The following is a 20,963-nucleotide window of genomic DNA, read 5'->3' on the forward strand; positions in this document are numbered from 1 at the left end:
TGACATATTAACAAAAAAAAATCCCTTCTCTTTTTCAGGATCAAGGACTTTTTTTTTGGGGGGGAAAGCGCGAAAACAAACAACGGCTTTATGTAAAACAACATTTACAGCCAAACTTAAGCCAGCAAAATGAGTTGTTATGCTATACATTCTCTCAATAATCTACCTGCTCGTGTTATACAGTGGTTATGTTGAATGTACAGTACATTTGAAAAAAAGGTACAGGCAAAATGATCTGAGTGTCTGTCATTTTCTCATGAGGTACACACAATCAAAGAACAAAACAAAATCATGTAACACCAAAGAACTCTGTGGCACATCACCTGCTTCCTGCAACATGTAAATCATATTACCATCTAAAACTAATGCCGAGTATATCAATATACCCTTAGCCCTTTCAGGAAGTTCATCTCGATCTCGCCTGAATCATTGACATGCTGTATATGAAGATGGACGACATGACAGCTCTCCAAAAGTGAAGCCAGAACATCTCAATCGAGCCCTGGCGGCTGGCTGCAGTAGAAGTCATAAACCCCGCCCCCTCCATGTTAGCAAATGGGACATGAGCCAAACTAAAACATCAAAGTACACATCAAATACAGTTTTCCCAAAGATCCGTTTCTGTCATTTTAGGTAGTTCTTATCACGCTGATGTTTGTTCAAGTGTTGATTTTCCTGATAAGGCTGATTTTTCATTAATTATTTAAAGCTATAAAAAGGGGTTTCATATCATGACTGACAGCTGAGCCATGCTCGTGTTTAGGGTTGGGCATTGAAAACCAAGAACCGATTTCAGGGGAATCATTGAGACAATTAAATTTCGATTTTGCTTATTGATTCCTACACAAAATTCACTTGTTTCAAATTAAACTGTGCACTGCAAACACCTGCCATGTATCGACCTGTCTGTCTGCGCCTGTAGACACGTCAGTTGAATGCATGCATGTCTTCCTGTTTCCTAATGCATTTGTCTTATTTAACTGTTAGCATCATTCTCAGTTAACTTCCACAGCTGTTGCTAAGTTTCTTGAATAGCGGGTCAAATGCTATGCTAGAAAATGATTCAAAAAGACAGGATAATCTCAATCATTACAGTAAAGTAGCCTCCAGATCACAGTCGTTATGGTTACCTGGCTAACATCGGCTTAGCCCAGTGCTGACAGTGACACGGATTTAGAATCAACACCCAACCCTACTCACGACCGAACCAGCTCCAACACAGATCACTACTGCGCTTCCTTTTTGTACAGTGATAGGAAGCGGAGTCATGGCGTCCATCTTTATTTGCAGTCAATGGCCTGAATGAACAAACTGAAACAAATACACAAATAAACAGATTTTGTACACTGATGTTGAAGGCAGAGGTTGTTTGGACTGTGATTACATGAAACGATGAAGCGATGGTTGTGATGCCCCTCAGTTCCTGCTACGTCTCCGAGGGCCAAAGAGTCAAACACAGACTAATAATGCGGGCCTACACATCCTTACAGCAAAGGCAACTGGTCTAGTAGTAATTTTTACTTGCATCAACTAACAAAACCAAAAAGAAATCTGCATTTTCTCAGTTTCCCAATTTCCATTCTAACAAACATGAGTCCTAATAGTAGACAAGTTTACACATGTATCAGTAGTGCAGACAAGTTATGTATATCACATACAGTATCCATTCATTTTTTTAAGGAATGGAGGGGGTGAAGGTTTGAGGGGCTTGTGGGAAGGGGGGGAGGGGGGTTGGATATGCTTTTTAGTAAAATTCTCCCTGAAACCAAATCCAAACCGTCTTCATCCCAATGTACACTCGTTTTTTTCTTTCCTTTTTTTTTTTCCAAAGACAGAGGTGAAGAGAAATGTGCAAAAGTTCCATGTTCTCACTGGAAAGAAAAGATGAAAAAAAAAAACAATGTTATTTATGGAATATTCTTTTTTAGAGCTGCAGTAATCAATCAATTAGTTGTTAACAATTAAATTAATTGCCAAATATTTTGATAATCTTTTTTACAGGAGAAAAAAGTAAAAATTCTCTGATTCCAGCTTCTTAAATGTGAATATTTTCTGGTTTCTTTACTCCTCTATGACAGTTAATTGAATATTTTTTGGTTGTGAACAAAACAAGACATTTGAGGACATGATCTTAAGACTTTTTTCACCATAGAAGTAATGAAATTATCAAGAAAATAATCAGCAGAATAATTGAAATTAATGAAAATAATCGTTATTTGCAGCCCTACTTTATTTAGGAATAAGATTTTGTTTTCTACCTTTCACATTCCCAAAGGATGGTTGCTGTTTCTTTAAACCTCAGCTTTTTGGCTGTTCTCTTCGACTTTCTCCTCCAGTTTTTTCTCTTCCTCAGAAGATCCGCTCTCCTTTTCACCAGTCTTCCAGCTTCCTTGCCTGTTTGGAATAAAACGTCGTTACTGAACATGCTAATAATCCTTCCCATTACAGTCATTTGTGTAAAAACAAAGGGTGCATGGTCCACTTGTACTAAATGGAGGCTGCTGTATCTCTCTGCCTCTGCTATGTACTTCTAATAACCAGTTGTGTGTTCATGATCAATCAAGAGTAAATTCACTTAATCTGGCAAATGCAAGGCTGATTACCAACCGAAATCAGCCCACTGCCCCGGTGCTAAAGAGCCCACATGGCCTTAAAAGCTCCATGTTCACGTTCAGTAGAATTGATTCTCTGTTAATTCAGTTAAAGTAAGAGCTAAAAGTTAGATGAGCAGATCAATACCAGTCTCATATCTGACTGTCAAATAAGAAGCTGGAGCTTAGTATAAAGACTGAATGGTGGGGGAAACAGCTAGCCCCGCTCTGTCCAAAGGGAACAAAAATCTGTCTATTAGGATTTGTAAAGTTCACTAATTACGTTATATATTGTTTGTTTAATACAAACAAGGTGCTAAAAAATAGTTTTTAGAGTAAACCAACTTGTTGTTTTTACACTAGCTAGTTGTTTCCTTCTGTTTTAAGTCTTTATGCTAAGCTAAACTACCCATCCTCTGGTCCCATCTTTATATTTAAGGCACAGACATGACAGTGGCGTCAATCTTCCAATCTAACTATTGGCAAGAAATCTAATATTGAACTATTCCTTTGATTGCTGTGTGAAAATGTAGTTTTTAGTTAATTATTTTAGTTTATATCATAGTCACACAACTCTTAGTCCTAACTTAAAGGAACAGTTCACCCTAAATTTGAAAATACATATTTTTCCTCTGGCTTGAAAGCAGTGGTGGACAGTAACAAAGTACATTTACTTGAGTACTGTACTTAAGTACATTTTTCGATTATCTATACTTGAGTATTTTTTCCACTATATTTCCGTCCATCCATCCATTTTCTGTAACCGCTTATTCCCGAAGGGTCGCGGGGGGGTGGAGCCTATCCCAGCTGACATTGGGCGCGAGGCGGGGTTCAGCCTGGACAAGTCGCCAGTTCATTGCAGGGCTGACACACAACCACTCACGCTCACATTCACACCTACGGGCAATTTAGAGTCACCAATTAACCTAACATGCATGTGTTTGGACTGTGGGAGGAAGCCAGAGAACCCGGAGAGAACCCACGCAGACACGGGGAGAACATGCAAACTCCACACAGAAAGGCCCTGCACCAACCAGCTGGGCTGGGTTTGACTCCACTACATTTCTAGGAAGGTTGTCATTACTTGTTACCTTCAGGTTAAGCATAGCTTTGAAGTCAGCTGTTCATGTTTTTTCTTTTCTAAAATGCAACTGTCCACACGCTGTGTTCCTCACAGAAGAAAACCAATCACAGTACCCGCTGTCTGTTACAAGCGCAAACAAGTTCTCCCTCTTTCATTCAAACAAAACGCAGCAATGGCAAGAGCAGGAGAAAGACAAAATTAAAAAAACAAGATGTTATTATAATTAGAAAAAGATAAATAATTTCAGGTAGGCTTTTAATGTTGGATTGTTTTTATCAGAGTGAAAAATATCACATAATTAATGTATATTCTGCTCCTGAGGCAAGAAAGGAATCTCAATTATTTAACAGACTTGGAGACAGTTGGCTTCAATCTAATTTTATGCAGTGATTTTAATACAGTTAGGTCAGAAAATGACAATAGCTATCCTTTTTGTTTTTGATTGCATTTCTATGCAATTCTAAGTGTTTATAGGTGTTTCTATAGACTTTGTGTAGCAGAGTGGTTCTACAAGCAAGTCAGTGCATCATGAGGTGGTTTCAGAGAGTTACAAGGTTCTGTAAATGCATCGTGAAAACAATACAACAATGTGTAGAAAATGTATTTTGGAATTTGTACTTTTGAATACTTAAACAGCTTTAAAAGCAAGCACTCTCGAGTAAAGTTTTGACTGAGCAACTTTCCCTTGTAGTTCAGTAATATTTGACCAGGAGTATCTATACTTTGACTCAAGTACTTGGGTTGAGTACTTTGTCCATCACTGCTTGAAAGGCTTTTTATCCATCTAGATTGTTTTGGTGTGAGTTGCCGAGTTTTGGAGAGATGCCTGCCTTCTCTTGAATATAATGGAATTAGGTGGTACTCAGCTTGTGGGGCTCAAAGTGGCAAAAAACACATTTGAAAAACTCAAAAGCTCTTTCCAGAAATCACGACCCAGGTACTCAAGAAAATCCACAGACCTTTTGTTTGCAGTGTCATGTGGGAACTATTTTCTTTCTACCAAACTACGTGCTCGCTGTATTTCCCTGCAGAAGGAAGCATGCAAGGCTCGTGCTTGTGACAGTGCAGGGTATGATCATTAATTGGGTCATCTTAAGCTGTAACCGTGAGTAGATGAACACTTCCTTCTGCATGGTTATATAGATATATAGATATGGTTCAGTAGAAAGAAAGTGGCTCCTACATGAAAGAGAAAATGCTGTTGAGTTTTTAAAATGTGTTTTTTTTTTTAGCTTTGAGCATCACAATGGCTCCAAAATGCTGAAACTTACACCAAAACTATCATGATGGATAAATAGAACAGGTAAGAGGAAAAACATGTATTTCTGATTTTGGGAATGAACTGTCCCAATAAGAAACTTGGTTTAGTTAAGTCAAGGTAACGTTAAATCTAAGACTACTCTTAACCGTTTCTAGGACAGATGATTTTTGTTCAGTAGATCTGAATGCACATTTTAGTCTATAATTTGTCTTAATATGTAATCTGACCCAAGATATTTCTTTATAAAAAGTCACATCAAATCAGAAAATATACTGTTACCATTGATCTGCTAAATTGTTTCAGATAATGTATAGTGAGTAGGTCATTATCATGAAATGAACGCAGAACTAATGTACATTATCCTGCTCGTTACATGGCTACTTACCACAAAAAAACAATAATTTGACACAAATTAATAGACTTTAAAAAGGTGTAATAGACCAATCAGAATCGAGTTATTAACAAAGTCATGAAAGAACTTAGAAATACACAGTATTATGATTTGTAGAAAGGTTCGTGTTGGTGTCTTACTTGGATTTCTTCGTGTAGACCCAGTACGCCAGGCCTATAACCACCAAGGCCACAAGGACACCGACTACAACTCCAACCACCAGCTTGGTTTGGTCGCTGTCCTCTAACTGGTCTGTGACAAACATACAAACAGAAACATCAGACACCTGAAGGACACTTGTCAGTGTTTAAGGGAAGAAAACAATATGTGCAATAAATGCATTGATGAGTGGACACATCCGCACTGTACATGGTTATGACTCATTGAATTCAAATGTTAATGACAAGTATTCTTAGTTTATGACTCATTTCATCAGCCAATGGGATTATGGACAATATTGACATTTTGTCAGGATGCTGGTAGCTCCATTCCTCTTATTGCTTCATGTCTGTGTTTTATCAATGGAAACACACTGTCCAAAGATTGATTTTTTGGTCCTAGTGTCCGAGGGGATGATAAAGGCAAATATTTGATCAAGAGCCTCTTCCAGTAAGCAACATTTGATTCCCCCACAGTCTTTTCTCACCACCACCCCCCCACCGGTTCTTACAAACAAAAAGACTGCTACGACTTACCTTGTTTATGCACTCTCACATCCTCAAATACTGAAATCAGATATAAAATAAAATTAACGTCCAACCGAAATAAACAAAATAAACAAACTTGATGTCCAGAGAAAGTACTACTCTACTTCTATTCTACTTCGGCATGCAAATAGTTCAAAGAGGGAAGAGATTAAGTCCAGCATCCCAACATACAAACACTGAGTGAGGAGGGAAAAGAGAGGTGAAATGCTGTCTCAGACACACAGGAATGACTTAGCAAGGGAGCAAAGAATGATTTTACACTGCACGCTTCTCAACAACAGTGTGAACAAAGTACTGACTGCATGCATCAATTACACTCTGACAGTGATGTGGTGATAGTAAAGAGTTAGATCATCAAAAAGACAATCACTAATAAAACAAAAGAGATATGTGTTAAAACCTCAAAAACAGCATTCATTTTTGCTTCTAATTTATAAATCATGTATTATTTTTCTCCAGCTTTCCCTAATATTGAGTAAAATTTTGGATTAAAGTAAACTGATTACATATAAGAAAGGGTTATGTGTTACGGAAGTGTATCACTGCCATGCCAGAAAAAGAAAAACAGATCAGTATCAGATAAAAAGTAAAATACAGATGTTTTTCCACACACAATGCACAATATTTTCATGCTATAACAAAATATGTTCATGTTATTACATACAATATTTTTGTCTTACAAGAAACTTTTCTCATTATAGCAACATATTTGTTATAACATAAAATGTGTCATATTATAATGTGTTAACTTAATGCTATAACGTGATTACCTATCACAGCTATATCGGCCTATGTTGATATATGTTGTGTGATATATGAGTATATCATTTTGGACCATAAAGGTTTCAAAGACATCCTGCCTCCATTATATATCTTTGTCCCACATTTGAGGGATAATTGCAAAAAATGTTTCTTTATTCTATATTCTTTATATTATATTCTGCATACAAAATATCATCCAATATATTGACATTAGAATTTTTTTATTCCCTAATAGCTGTGTCAGCATCAGCCCTAAATTCAGTTAGGCCCTAAAAATGACATCACAGAGATTTAAAATTTCAAGTTATAAGGCATAATATTTAATGTTATGACCAGGGCTGAGTAGTAAAGGATGTCATTGGGATTAAGTAGTCAAATTACAAAAGAAAGTAACGATAATCCACCCTGATTACATCTGAAAAATGTATAATTAGATTTAAGCATCTCAACATTGTGTAAAGTCAACATGCAGACAGACAGAGTTAGTGAGCAGAGTAGGAAAACATCCACAAAGGCAGATTACCGAGTTAGGCTTTAAGAATAAAACAGGAAGCGGAGAGAGACGAGAGGATGATACTACCGTTTTGTACTTACAGGAGGATACATTTATAGCTTTGGTGTCCGCGCCAAACTCATTGGACACCGTACAAGAGACAGTCAGATTTGCAGTAGGTACAACAGTGATCTTGTGTGTTATCTTTCCGTTGACGAAAGGACTCTCATCAAGCTGAACAATAAGAGAAACAGAAATGTTAAACTGTGTCTCATTTTGAATTTGATGCCTGCAACATATTCCAAAAATGTTGTGACAGCGGCAACAAAAGACATTCCACAGGCAAACTGGTAACAGGTGATAGTATTATGATTGTGTATAATAGAGCCTTCGTCCAAAGGCTCTGTCCTTCACAAGCAAGGACGGGGCTAACTTTAAAAGCCAGCATCTGTGATGGCAGGGAGTGTGTGAGTGCCCATTGCATCATGGGTAACATGCACATCTGTGAGGGCCCCGTTAATGCTGAAAGGTACACAAAGGCTGTGGAGCAAGATATGCTGCCATCCAGACAATGTCTTTTTCAGGGAAGACCCTACTTAATTTAGCAAGACGATGCCAGGACACATTCCATACTTGTTCCCACAGTGTGGCTTCGTAGTACAGAGTGTGGATACTAGACTGGCCTTCCTGCAGTACAGACCTGTCTACCACTGAAAATGTGCGGGGGATTATGAGGCAGATATGCAACGTCGGGCGCCCCAAACTGCTGAACAACTGAAGTCATATATCTTTCAAAACTTCCAGACTTAGTGTCCACAAAAACAAACAAACAAAAAAACAGTAAAGGTAATCACTTTGAAGATTAAATATTTTGTATTTGTACTATATGCAATTAAATATAGGTTGAAAATATTTAGCAAATCACTGCATTTTGCTTTTATTTATGTTTTATACAGCATCCCAACTTTTTTGGGATTGGGGTTGTTTAAACCTGCCAGAGCATGTAAGAAGTGTATATTTGGCACCACTAGGGGGGGACGTTGGATCGGTATGTGACTCAGCCTTTCCATGACAAAGACACAGTGTGTGTGTGCCTCTGGGATATAGACACTTGAGTCTCAGAGGAGAACCTCAGACACAAAGACAAACTGCCAACACCCTTTTCACATCCTCTACATATACAAGAGGATGTGGCAATTTTGTAAATACCTATTACTGAGCCTGTATAAAGCCTTACATTATTCTCCCTGAATAGACTTTAAAGGATGGGATGAGAGGGGAAAAAAATAAACTTTGACTGAAATGTAGAAATGTGTGTTATCGCAAAAATGCATTGTTAGTCGGTGAAAGAGTTCTGTGCACCTTTGTAGCTGATTAATTATTGCACACAGGTTCAGGTTTCGAGGCTATTTTTGAGGTTAGACACTGACTGAAAGGGCTGAAAAGAATTTTAACCATCCTGCACACATACACGCTTGGGTTCATATGTAATTCAAACTGCTTCATTGAGTGGTTCTGCTATCAGCGTGCACACAGGTACACCACAGAAACAAAGGAGAAAAAAGGTCCATTAAAAAAAAAATTGTCTTCATGACAGTCGGGTGCAAAATACTCTGTTTGAGCCTCAAATAAAATGAGGGAATTTACTCAACCGCCTACAAATGTTTGGACTAGATAAGTTCAAAAATGTGACAGCTGGGGGAAAATACTAACAGTGCACATAACAGGGAGTATTCAGTCACAGTGCAGTACAGGGCGAGTCGCAAAAGCAAAGCATGAACTGTCTCAGGGCCGAGACGCTGGCAAACCTCGGATTGTTTTGTTTCCTCTCGGAGTCCGAGGGGAGGAGGCTTAAACAGACTGTGTGTAGTCACACCTTCACATCTCTGTTATTCATAGGCTTGTTCAGGGGAAAACAGAGCCATTATATTTAAACAATCATATGAGCATCTCAATGGTTTGTCTTTGTTGCTTTAGGAACAGGCCGTTCAATGTGTGAAGAGGATTTTCAGAAGTTGTCTGATGAATCAGACATCTAAGTAGCAACAAATATAATCATATTCTAGTGTAATTCCACATCAAGCTGAAATTGGTGTCCCTTTCACCTGCTGCAGATAGAAATCACCAACATGTCAAGGATACTTTGTTGACAATATTCAGATGCTGTTGTTGCAGTTGTTACTGCAGACCAAACCTGCTGCCACCTTGTGCACTGTGCAGAACATGAATTTCTATGACAACAAGTATTGATTTATCAGCAAAAGAATGACTGCTTTAAAAAGAAAGGGGGGGGAGAAACATTCAAGGCATCCTGAATGATGTGTTTATTCAGCCTTGACAGAGCCTCTAGGTGGTCAGAAGGAGGACCTGAACAACAGCCAAGATGTGCTGTTATTTGTTAAAGCTTCCATCGTGTTGGGTTGCAACTATACTCAACGATACAGACAATATATTGTGTAGTTCTGCTATTGAAATTAAGCAAAAGCAAAAGTGTCAACCTTTACATGCTGCCACATTTTACAGATTCAAACAAATGCCATGTTTCTACAACTAAAACAGCCTTCCACAGCAACTGGCATTTTTACTGTCATGGGTGTCACCAAGTGTAAAGATACAGATTTCAGTTTATAATACTGGAGAATTTCATGAAAACAAACCCCATGTTTTGATACTATTTAATTTAATTACCACTCTATATGAGTGGTTCTCAACCTGGGGGTCAGGACCCCAAAGGAGGCTGGGAGAAAACTTCCAGTGGGTGCCAGGTGGATGTTGAGAATAAAATAAAATATCATATTGTGGCACTTAGCATAAAATGACCATGTTCTTTGCATAGTAAACCAACCCAGCCCAGCAAGTATGATGGGTTTTTACATGACATTGCCAGTACAAGTGTGTTTATGAGAGTGCAATGGTCTTATAGTGGTTTTAATTTTCAGTGGTGGAGTCATGGAGTCATTCCTATGCTGGATTCAAATGGCCTGACAACACGGAATAGATTCTCAAGGGAACCATGTAATCCAGCTTTACTTTACTATCAGTAAATTACTTGAAAACTACTCAGCTTTTGTATCAAAACAACATGAGTTTGTTTGGCTGCACTGTAAACAGATACCAGTTGCTCTACTTTCGTTCTTCTTCTGACAAAGTAGCATGTTATTTGTAGTTTTACACCACACTTACTGTTACCATGGTAACCACAGGTGTCGCTTAATCCACCAGGACTGAAATTAGGGTTCTCACACCTTTTCCGAAGTCAAATTTCACACTTTTAAAGAATTTTCAAGGTAAATTCTCAAACTTTTTCAACACCTTACAGCGACTTCTTCATCACATTAAATCAGATGTTATTTTGTGGTAAACAACCAAAATTGTACAGAGAGATGACAAAACAAAACATAACAACAAATTTCAAATTTCATGTTTAAAAATGCGTCACCTGTGTGCAAGTACACTTGGCAATGTGTATCGCCTGGCTGAGATAATATCCAACTTATTTCTTTATCTAAAAAACAAACTATTCAGGCAGGTAGCGATTTATTATGAAACTAATGGAACTATAATTTCAGGCAGTTTCAATCACTTTATCCAAAACCCAAGCACTTTTCTAAACTTGAAGACACTACATTAAAATTAAAGTGTTTTTAAAGATTTCTAGCACCATAACAGCCTGGAAATCTTACAGAGTGTAACTTTAAACAGTACTTGTAAACAACATCCGTTTGGAGAAATGATGAATCATCTCCTAAATCCGTTCAAAATATCACGTACCTGCTTTGTTTGTTTTTTTTCCTGCTGCTTCATGCCAAATTGCTAAAAGTTTACTTTTTGTTTCAAGGAGCTTCTCCTTAAAACTCACTCATCATTCTGGCATGGACACCAAAAACAAACTTACCTTCAGCAAGTACGTTAGACAGTTTGTATTTAGCCTTCACCGAATTCGATTTTGTTACCCTAGTTTATTGATCTGGAAGTCTTGCGTGTAACTAACCAACCATCCGGCAAAATTCAAAGTATCACAACCCAACATCTTGCCTTGAGTGCTGATAAATACTTGCAATGGTTTTAAATTCACACAATTTTTTATCATTTATCCTCTAAAAAGAATGTTTTTCCCTGTTATTTTCTATGGTACAATAAGCTGAAGAATCACATTTACAATACCAGTACCACTGCATTTGTCACTGTTAACACAACATATTTACTTTCTAGGTTTCTTCAAGCCTGAAGGTATGTGAAGCATTTTCTGTGTGCAGATGCAGAAGGAGCTGAGTGTACACGAAAAAATAAAATCTTCTTGCAATCACAATGAATAAATTTATGTGCAGTTATAAATAGAGTGATTGAGATAAGACCTTCATAAACCTTCAATTATGGGTGGAAGAGTTTCATGTAATTATGATAAGGTTTAACACTGTAAGAGTGTGAGTGTGCATACCGAGGTGCCATTGATGCTCCAGGAAACAGCTGGCTTTGGAGACCCCTCTGCCTCACAAATCAGGACTTTATGTGTGCCGTCCTCGCCGCGCTGTTTAGCCAGCTTGCTGATAACTGGAGCACCTGCAACAGGACGTAACTCTTCAGATACATCTGAATGAGAAAATGATTTTAACATGGCTGCACTTCACTCATGAACACACCCAAAATAACTGCAGGAAGTCATTACCTTATGGAACAGTTTGACATTTTGCAAAATACCCTTATTCTTTTTTCTTGCTGAGTTAAAAGAGAAAATACATACCACTGTCAGATTTGTCTGCAAAATGCAGAACTAAAGTCAGCAGCCAGTGTGTTTTGTACAAAGAGAGGAAAATGCTTGTCTGAAGGTAACAAAATCTGCAGATCAGAACCTTTACAGGTTTTAATCAAGGGGTTGTATCTTGCGTGTTTAATCTGAAGAACTATGAGTCCCTTTTATACTTCAGTTTTGAAAATGAATTAAACAAACAAGATACAATAAGTAAATTAGTGAGCTTTACAGATTTTTTTCCTTCTGTCATAGCCAGGTTACTTGGTTCTAGCCATTTCCAATCTTTATATTAACCTAAGCTAACCAGCTACTGGCTGTAGCTTCATATTTGCCGTACAGACATGAGAGCGATATAATAAAGCAATAACCCCCAAGAGGCTGTGGTGTGCAGTGATTTTAGAACAGCTAAGGCCGTTGACAGGCTTGACACAAGCCTAAGCCATGCCAAAAACACGCTTAGCTGCTCTAAAATCACTGTAAGTCATGGCCATTCATAGCCATGACTTACAGTGATTTTATTGCTTTGATAAAATGATGATTAATTGTGCAATTGTGTCACAGTGTATAGTAGCCAAGTTACACTGCAATAACAAATTTATCACTGGTAACTGAGAACATAACCAGAAAAAGGTTAGCATAATCGGCTACAAATAAAAAAACACACTAGTTATCTTATCATAGATTTTTGGTGTAGTTTGTCTGCTTCGGCTGGAACTAAAAATGTTGTTGCTGTTATAAACTTTCAACAGACATCAGGATTGTCTGAACGCTTGATCGCTGATGTACCAGTTAAGCCCCGCATCTACGTCAACACAACTACTGAAACCACGGGGATCGCTTTTTCCTTTTTTCACACTGGCATAAAACTGAAGGAGACCCTGGTTTATCTTTTAGTTATCTTTTTTAGTTTGGAGATTGTTTTAAAATCAATAGCCAGATCTTTCTCTGCACACAAGGTCTGAAAACAGCATTAATTTCAGAGCAGTGTCTTTCTTTTTATCTTCCTCCTCCATGTCAGACACTCATCCACAGTTAGCTTGCCCAGTGAATCACAATTTACAACAAAATCTGACATTTTTTAAACAATCTGTTTGGTGCAGCAATACTGCTGTAATACAGTGACAGGTGTGCAGTTACTAGTACGTTCCAGCTGCTTTGGACAATGCTCTGCTAATCATAACCAAGGACCAGACATATCTGTTTTATTAATTTTCCCATTGAACTGTCAGCAACAGAGCAAATAACCCTATTTCCCAAAATGTTTGGTGAAGTTTTATTTAAGTCCTTACCTTCAACGACCAGCTCAAAAGAAGCTTTTCGGCTGAGGAGCCCCATCGTCACCTCGCATTCATAGCGGCCAGAGTTTGAGTAAGTCAACTTGGTAAACTTGGGCTCTTCATCCAGTTTAACATTGTCCTGAATTAAATAAAAAAAAAAGTTTCAGCACTGCGAACAACAAACACTAATTTGTGTCCATTGATTTCTACTTTGTGGTATAAAAGATTGCTTTTACCTTTGTCCACAGCACCTTTGGTTCTCCGGAAGCATCAATCTCGAGAGTTAGGTCCAAGGTATCATTGGCACTCTTGACGATATTTCCAGAGGGGCTTAAATTGATGTCTAGGTCTAAAAAGAGAGGCGAGGACGGTGAAAAGATGGTTCAGAGGCCTGACAAGGGTCAGAACATTCCTGTTGTTAACCATACAACCCTGCACTTGGCTCACAGCCCTGCAGAAACAGCTTATTAGAGGCAGTGTGGTTGACACAACACTTTTCTCCACAAAGAAAAAGCGAGACAGGTAGTCTGCCAAAGTGAGACATTAGGACTTTTTTTTCTCTCTGGCAGACCCTTTTCATTTTCATAAGAACAAGTAAGATTACAGGCAGAAAAGGAAAACACAATGACAATGGCATGATGGTTTGTGGAAAAACTGCAGTAATTTCTATTTTTCAAGAAATACAACATGTTTTGGTCTCTTACATTTGACTGTGATGTCCTTGGATGATTCCAGTGTTGTGTTGTCAATAAGAGAGCATTTGTATTCGCCAGAGCTGTCACGTGAGACATTTGTGATGGTGTAAGTGTCTCCGTCTTCCACTTTCACAATCTCTCCCTTTAACGACAAAGAGAAAGAGGCAGGTTACTAGTTTACAATGCCTTATTGCCTCATCATAGCACAGAAACAGCACTCCTTAGGATTCTGGATGATAGTTTAGCAGCTGACTGTGGTTGACAGTTTTCTTCCTGTTGCTTCTCTCACCCAATGTGTAGTCACCGTCTAATGGACTTAATTTTAGACAATGGACTAGACATTGGAGTTCCACAGGGTTCTGTTCTTATACCCTTATTATTTTCAATTTATATGCTACCACTTTGTCAGATCATTAAAAATACACAATATCAGTTACCATTTCTGTGCCGATGACTCACAAATATTCTTGTCTTTGACAACCACCTGAACAGCATATCAATTCTGTTGTTCCATCATGCTTTTAACAGCTCAGAAAAATCTAAAATATCACGCCATTTTTATCTTCTATGAACTTAGAAACAGTACTTCATCCGGTCTTCCCATTATTTCTACATTACTGAAATGCAATCTTCTTTTGCCTCACAGAGCAGAACCTCAATAAACTTCAGCTAATCCAAAATGCTGCAGGCAGACTCATAACCAGGTCCAGAGAGGACATGTTACACCAAATTTAAAATGACTTAATAGGCTCCCAGCCTGTCTCAGAGTAGATTTTAAAATTTTAACGATCACTTCTAAGGCTCGTAGTTAGTTAGCTCCAGAATATTTAGCTGACCTCCTGAGCCGCTATTAGCAAGTGCAACCTGAGCTCCTCTGGCAGGTCATTCCTGGCCATTCCTCAAACCTTAAAACTAAAGGTGACAGGAACTTCAGAATGGCCTGCCACAGGAGATCAGGGAAGCTAATAATCGAAATTTTAGACTGTTGTTTAAAAACTGATTTTTATGTTAACTTTCATTTATTTTACAGTTTGTTTGTTTATAGTCTTTCATTATGTCTTATCAGCTGCTCCTATTGTCCTTTTATAATTGTATGTAAAGGGCTTTGAAACTTTTGAAACATGCTATATAATTATTATTATTGTACAAACCAACGTAATACATTTTGAGATGCAAAGCTGCAGGAACAGATGGGATTTCTGTGCATTCGATGAGATATAGATGAGTATACGTACCTTAAGGTGGAAGTTAAAGCTGGTGGGAGCTGGGTTACCGTCGGCAACACACTTCAGAGTCACATTGTCTCCTTCTACGAGAGGGTCCTGAGCAATGACCTGAAGGTTGATGTTCTCTGTGGAGTCTGTGCACAAAATAGGAGATAGCGGGTAAGAGAAGGGATGTGCATTAAGGTATATTAAGTGGAGCGTGTGCCCCCAACAGCTCACTGCAGAGACTGCAGAGACTTACTGTCTGTATGCTACAGAGAGCTCTGACTTTGTGCCTCAGTATTGGTTATGACCAACTTCAAAATTCAGCTGAGGAGATTGGTTGAATTGCAGTCATATTCTCAGGCACTCGACCAAACAATCCTTTTAAAGCTCAATGTTTCTGCTCCATCTGAGACAAACTCTTCACATTTCTTCTGAGAAAGTGTTCCAGCACTGATAAGTTCTACTTTAAAAGGCCACGTTGAGCAGGTAACTTCAATATTTCATGCTGTGTTCGGTATAAATCCCAGTACAGAGTTTCGGGATCCACGCCTCATTTTTCAACTGTCACCATTAGAGATGCTGTAACTGTTGTCTTTCCTGTCTGGAAGCAAAAGAATTGTTAATATAGTCTGAAAAATAACAGAGGCAGCAGTCTGTCTCCACTGGCTGCAGCTGAGTTTTAAAAAGAGTTTTCCTTGGTCTACTTTGAGAGCTTGTGGGTCAGGAGCAGCTGCTGACGTAGTCCTCACAAGCTCTGTGGGACAAAGTATGTGATGTTGAAAAAAGTTCACTTCAATTAAACAGTCAGAGGTTACTTTTGACTATGTTTTTAAATGTGTGTCATGTCACATTAAATTAAATGCCAGCATTACGTTACAGTCAATAGAAACATACCCACTTTAATAATTGAAGCTCAGAATTGAAAACAGCACCGCTGTTTCACTTCTGTCAATACTTTCAAAACAAATTTAAAAAATGATAATGCTTGGGGGTATAAAAAACCTTATATAAAACACCATGTCCGGAAGTGCAGTGCAGTGTTGTTTTTTTTTAACTTTTCATATTACATTCAGGCAGAACTTACCTTATACGTATTTTTCATGGAAACGTAAATTGAAATTTCTAGTCTGTATTTAGATTAGGACCTCTACCAAAATACTCAAGGTGAGAGACAATCATGAGATACATGTGCTAGATTTTTGTTGTTTTTATGTCAGGACAAAACAAAGTAAAGTATTTACTTAAAGGAATAATTCAACATTTGACAAATTTGCTAGAGACTCACTCAAGAGGACCAATTTTCCCACAACTCTCTATTAAATATGAATATTCCACATCAGACCCAGGGAACATAATATGCTGGAAACATAGGACCCTGGAAAACATCAGACCTTGGGCATATACGACCTTGGGAACATAGATACACTCCCATCTTAGCTTAGCATAAAAACTGGAAACAGGGGGAAACAACAATCAACACCTCTAAATCTCAGTAATTTAAATATTACATATTTTCTATGCAATCCATACAAACACCAAAGTGTAAAAACAACAAGTTGTTGTTATACAGGGGTTATTTCTTGGCTGGCAAGTTGCTTCCAGCCTTTATGCTAAGCTAAGCTAACCTGCCGGCTGTAGCAACATATTTATTGGACATATATGTGTGGTATCAATCTTCTTCTCTAACTCTCGGCAAGAAAGCGCACAATTGATTTTCTGAAAATGGTTAACTATTATTCAAAGAAATTGTTTTGTTGATAATATCTGTGAGCAGTTCTGTGAGCAGGATTTTTAAATAACCTGCTAACAAACAAAAATTCGGGACAAATAATGACTTCAGTACGACAGAGTATTAACTTTTTATAGTGTGTGGTGATGATGAAAAAAGCCACCATCAACCAGCATTTTGGTCTTTCATTTCACGCAGACGTTACTCTGACAACAACTCGTCTGCAGATCTGCTGCAATTTCGGAAAGTGTGTACAGTGAAAGCTGCTAGCAGGGCTCGGTGACTCACAGGTGATGGTGAAGCTCACTGGAGAGGACACCAGCTCTGCATCCACAGTGTGCTGAGTGCTGCAGGTGAACTGGGCGTTAGCGTCCTCCTTCTTGGCCGTGTACTCCAGTGTGGAGGTAGTGGTCGAAAGGCCAGTAACCGGGTCTACCTGTACCGAGGCCTGGATGGAAATCCCTGGACAGAAAACAAACAACTCTGAAAGCTCTAACAAAGAAGAAAATGTGGTGTAATGACCAAAACACTACATTCATTCACACTGTTGGAAAGTGCAGCACAATTCATCACTGAAGAATAATTACAGTAATGGTTCCAGTCAGCAAGAATAACTACATTTGTGAATGTAATATTCATAAACGTCAGGACCGCTCCTAAGAGCTGTTTTGTTAGCATTTATAATCACACAACAGGACGAAGAATAAATACCTTTCTCATTGGCCACCAGGGGTTTATTGTTCTTTAACCATGTGATATTTGCAGCTGGATTGGCATCTTGTGCAACACATGTTCCTAGCTGTGGGACAGCAAACAGCAAAACTTGTGAGAAACAGCACAAATCTGCACTCAAGGACAAAAATCAGCATGTCACATATTTTGAATAAATCTGCATCTTCTTTAAATGACCAAACATCTGAGCAAATTAGCTTTTTGGTGCCTCTGCAGCATTTGAGGACTGAGTAGTTTTCGACGCAGTAGACCATGAAATGCCCAAAGCATTTCTAAAGCCCCTCAGATCCTTTGGGTATTTTAATTGCAGTAGGGGGGAATCTGCTCTTTACTAATTCATGAGAATCACTTGCAAGAACTCATTACTGTAGTAACATGGTCTCTGCTATGCCTCAAGATACCTAGACTCAAGTGAGGGATTTCCCTTAAAATAAATGTAGATATAAGCAATGTTTATCATTAAAAAACCCACCTTAGTAAGTTTGCCGATCTCTAGTTCCTCCGCTTTGTCAGAGATCTCCAGGTCTGATGGCGTCTCTGCAGTACATAAGAAATGTCTTAATGAACAGGGTGTCGCTGTAGTACTTTTGTGAGCTGCATGTTGCACATACCAGTTATTCTAGCACTTAAGCCTGGGATGAACCAACAAAGATTAATTCACTCTAACATTAGTTCTAATCAGAGATTGGAAAGACTAGATTTAAAATTAGTAAATCCAGTTTTAAAATTAAGCAGAGCTCTGCGGCATAATTAATAACTAATCTCAATTTAGTAAATCTAAGCTTAGTGATGTAAACCAAAATTTAATAGTTTAATCAATATGGAGATTCTTAAAAAATAATAAATCTGAGTGTTGTCATGACCTAAAGAGGGGTAAAACCATTCGGTTTTGGCTGCCCTGTATTCCTTAACAAAACATTACAATGTTTGCTAGCTAACAAACAAAACAATTGCATTATTTGCTAGCTACCTTAAAAGTTGAGAAAACGTTGTTGCCTAGCCAAAAAGTGAAGCAAAACAAACAAACAAACATGTTATATTCTTAGCTAATAAGTTAAAAAAGTGAACTTTGCATTTTGTTAGCAAGCTAAAAAGGTAGTCAGCCTTGCTAGCCTACTCATGCTGTCTTGGCAGAGAAGCTCTCATTTCCCGTCTTTTGAGGAAAACTTGTTGGCTGGAGTATCAGCCAGAGCAGAGGTTTGTAACCTGTGGCTCCGGAGCTGCACGTGGCTCTTTTGTCCCCCTCAAATGGCTCCTTGTGGTTTTGACCAAAAATTAAATTGAAATGAATAATGGTTTGGTTTTGTTAACATTTTCATTTTGATGTATCCTTGTCGTAGGTCTAAAGTGATTCTTACATTCTCCAACTGAAAAAAAGTGAGTCTGACATCTCTTTAAACTAGTCTGACATTTAAAGAGAGGTTTAAATTTAGCCTAACTTAATTTTAAGGTAGTTTAAAGGTAATGTGCAACATTCATTAAAGTAAAACTATGATTTAATTGGGTTTAAAACTGAATTCTTGTTGGTGCAACCCATGCCGAATTTAACAAATTGAGTCCAAAAAAAAAGGAAAGTTAATTTTGACGTATGCCAACTTGTACTCACTGTAGATCACCACATTAACTGGGTATTCTCTGATGTCTGCACCAGCCACCACCATGCAGGTGAAAGTCCGCTGGTCAGTCAGCTTGGCCGCAGAAAGCAGCAGGCTGGAGTTTGCTGCCAGGCTCACACGGCCACGGTACTCATCAGTGGCGCTGATTGAGACATTCTGGTTTTTGTGCTTGACCAGCAGGTCTCCTGGAAGACCCTCTCCTTTGTCCTGGAGAGCAGAGCACAGTGCATTTGTTATGTGTCGGTCACATATGGCATTGGCTTCCAGTTCAAATAAAAGCACACTGTGTTTTTCCCTCCACACCCTCTGCTCATGCAGTGTCATATGGAGGGACAGATGCATGGTCTAATGCACGGCCTCTGCACTCAGACAGGGCGTGGTTCAGACATGATAAGTGGGTGTCAGACAGATGCCACCATTTTGAATCTATTGACCACTGCTGTGACTTACATATTTCCATTTGGTGATCAGTACATCTTCTTCTTTTATGGCTCCATTGTTGCATGGGATCTCGAGTGTTTCTCCGTACAGGCCGATAACGGTCTCCAAACCGCTGACTGTGGACGAGAAAATCAGAGACACAATTTCAATTAGTTTTTCTGAGGGGCTAATCTGGTCAGCCTCCACACAGCGTGACTTTTCTTGACTGAAAATTGAAATCCGTTATTATTCTGAATACTTCAAAGTCCCTCCTTTCTGTACATATTTGACTGACATTCATCAATACCACTTAGTGCTCGCCTACGTACAGCAATTTCTATAGAGTTCTGCTAATTGTATAGCTCCCATGGTAAAAAAAAAATAATAATATAAAAAACATTTCCTGCCCTAAATTTCATTCAAAACATCGCCATGGAGACAAAGTGCTTGGGAAGGGGGATGGGAGGAGGAGGAGGAGGGTGCCAGCAGAAGTGTCTCAATGGGCTGCAATGAGGGGTTAGAGCCAGAGGGCCGCAGGGTAAGAAGAGGAGGCTGCCACGGCCCGACTGAAAATGAGGTGTTGCTCTGTGTTTTTTGTTATTCAGATTCACATTTCAGACCTCTCAGAGTTCAGGCTAAGGTAAACGCACGAGTGGGTGTGTGGAAATCTGACAGCTAAACTCCAAAACAGCTCATCAGCAGTTCAGTAAAGTGTAGGAGAGAACAAAGCGGTGGCCAACCAGTTTCTATCTGTTGAATCAGTGACAAATAATGTTCGTGTATTTACAGGAAAAGGGCAAAACAATGAAGATGCTTGAATATTCTGTGTGCATTCAACCCTGAAATTGTCTGATTATATTCATGCACGAAACAGCTGCAAAATGTAATGCTGTTTCTGCACTGCAACACAGCTTATTCTCACTTTCCCTCTCAACTTATCAGACTTTTAAAGGTTTCCTTGGAGTTCGACAAAGATGGGGCGGTTAATTCATTTGCTTTGTGCGTGACACTCATTTGAATCCTGTTTGAATGAGAGTAAATACTTTTACTATGGTTACCATTGTCTACGTTAGGACACACTAACAACAGAGACTCTGCAAGCATATTTGCACAGTTGCTCGTGATGTCAGAATGAGCGGGCAAGTTCGGAGGTGCACAAATGTCTGTTTTATGTTCTATCTTAAACCCCCTTTTATGAAGAGTCTTTTCCGCATGGAGACAATTAAACAAGTTCATAAAACGGT

The 20,963-nt window shown here is 38.6% G+C and overlaps 1 protein-coding gene across 4 annotated transcripts in view; it reads right to left on the reverse strand.

Moving 5' to 3' along the window:
- Positions 1 to 419: 419 nt before the first annotated feature.
- The window catches only part of LOC146328932 (CD166 antigen homolog), a 56,040-nt gene continuing 35,496 nt past the window's right edge, over positions 420 to 20,963 (reverse strand). Inside the window, exons 2-16 of one of the 4 annotated variants that reach the window (XM_084717867.1) lie at positions 19,750 to 19,856; positions 19,290 to 19,506; positions 18,156 to 18,220; positions 17,663 to 17,750; positions 17,240 to 17,413; positions 15,247 to 15,371; positions 14,021 to 14,153; positions 13,553 to 13,665; positions 13,329 to 13,455; positions 11,728 to 11,879; positions 7,391 to 7,523; positions 6,023 to 6,052; positions 5,468 to 5,579; positions 2,259 to 2,394; positions 420 to 1,871 (exon numbers count right to left, since the gene is read on the reverse strand). In XM_084717867.1, the coding sequence (XP_084573993.1) occupies positions 2,292 to 2,394; positions 5,468 to 5,579; positions 6,023 to 6,052; positions 7,391 to 7,523; positions 11,728 to 11,879; positions 13,329 to 13,455; positions 13,553 to 13,665; positions 14,021 to 14,153; positions 15,247 to 15,371; positions 17,240 to 17,413; positions 17,663 to 17,750; positions 18,156 to 18,220; positions 19,290 to 19,506; positions 19,750 to 19,856 (1,679 nt within the window). In that variant the 3' untranslated portion in view covers positions 420 to 1,871; positions 2,259 to 2,291. The remainder of the gene's footprint in view (positions 1,872 to 2,258; positions 2,395 to 5,467; positions 5,580 to 6,022; positions 6,053 to 7,390; positions 7,524 to 11,727; positions 11,880 to 13,328; positions 13,456 to 13,552; positions 13,666 to 14,020; positions 14,154 to 15,246; positions 15,372 to 17,239; positions 17,414 to 17,662; positions 17,751 to 18,155; positions 18,221 to 19,289; positions 19,507 to 19,749; positions 19,857 to 20,963) is intronic. The other 3 variants (XM_084717868.1, XM_084717870.1, XM_084717869.1) reach the window with 3 other exon arrangements.

Source organism: Lutjanus erythropterus, chromosome 4, assembly GCF_056507025.1.
Source record: "Lutjanus erythropterus isolate fLutEry1 chromosome 4, fLutEry1.hap2, whole genome shotgun sequence".
Lineage (NCBI taxonomy): Eukaryota > Metazoa > Chordata > Actinopteri > Lutjaniformes > Lutjanidae > Lutjanus > Lutjanus erythropterus.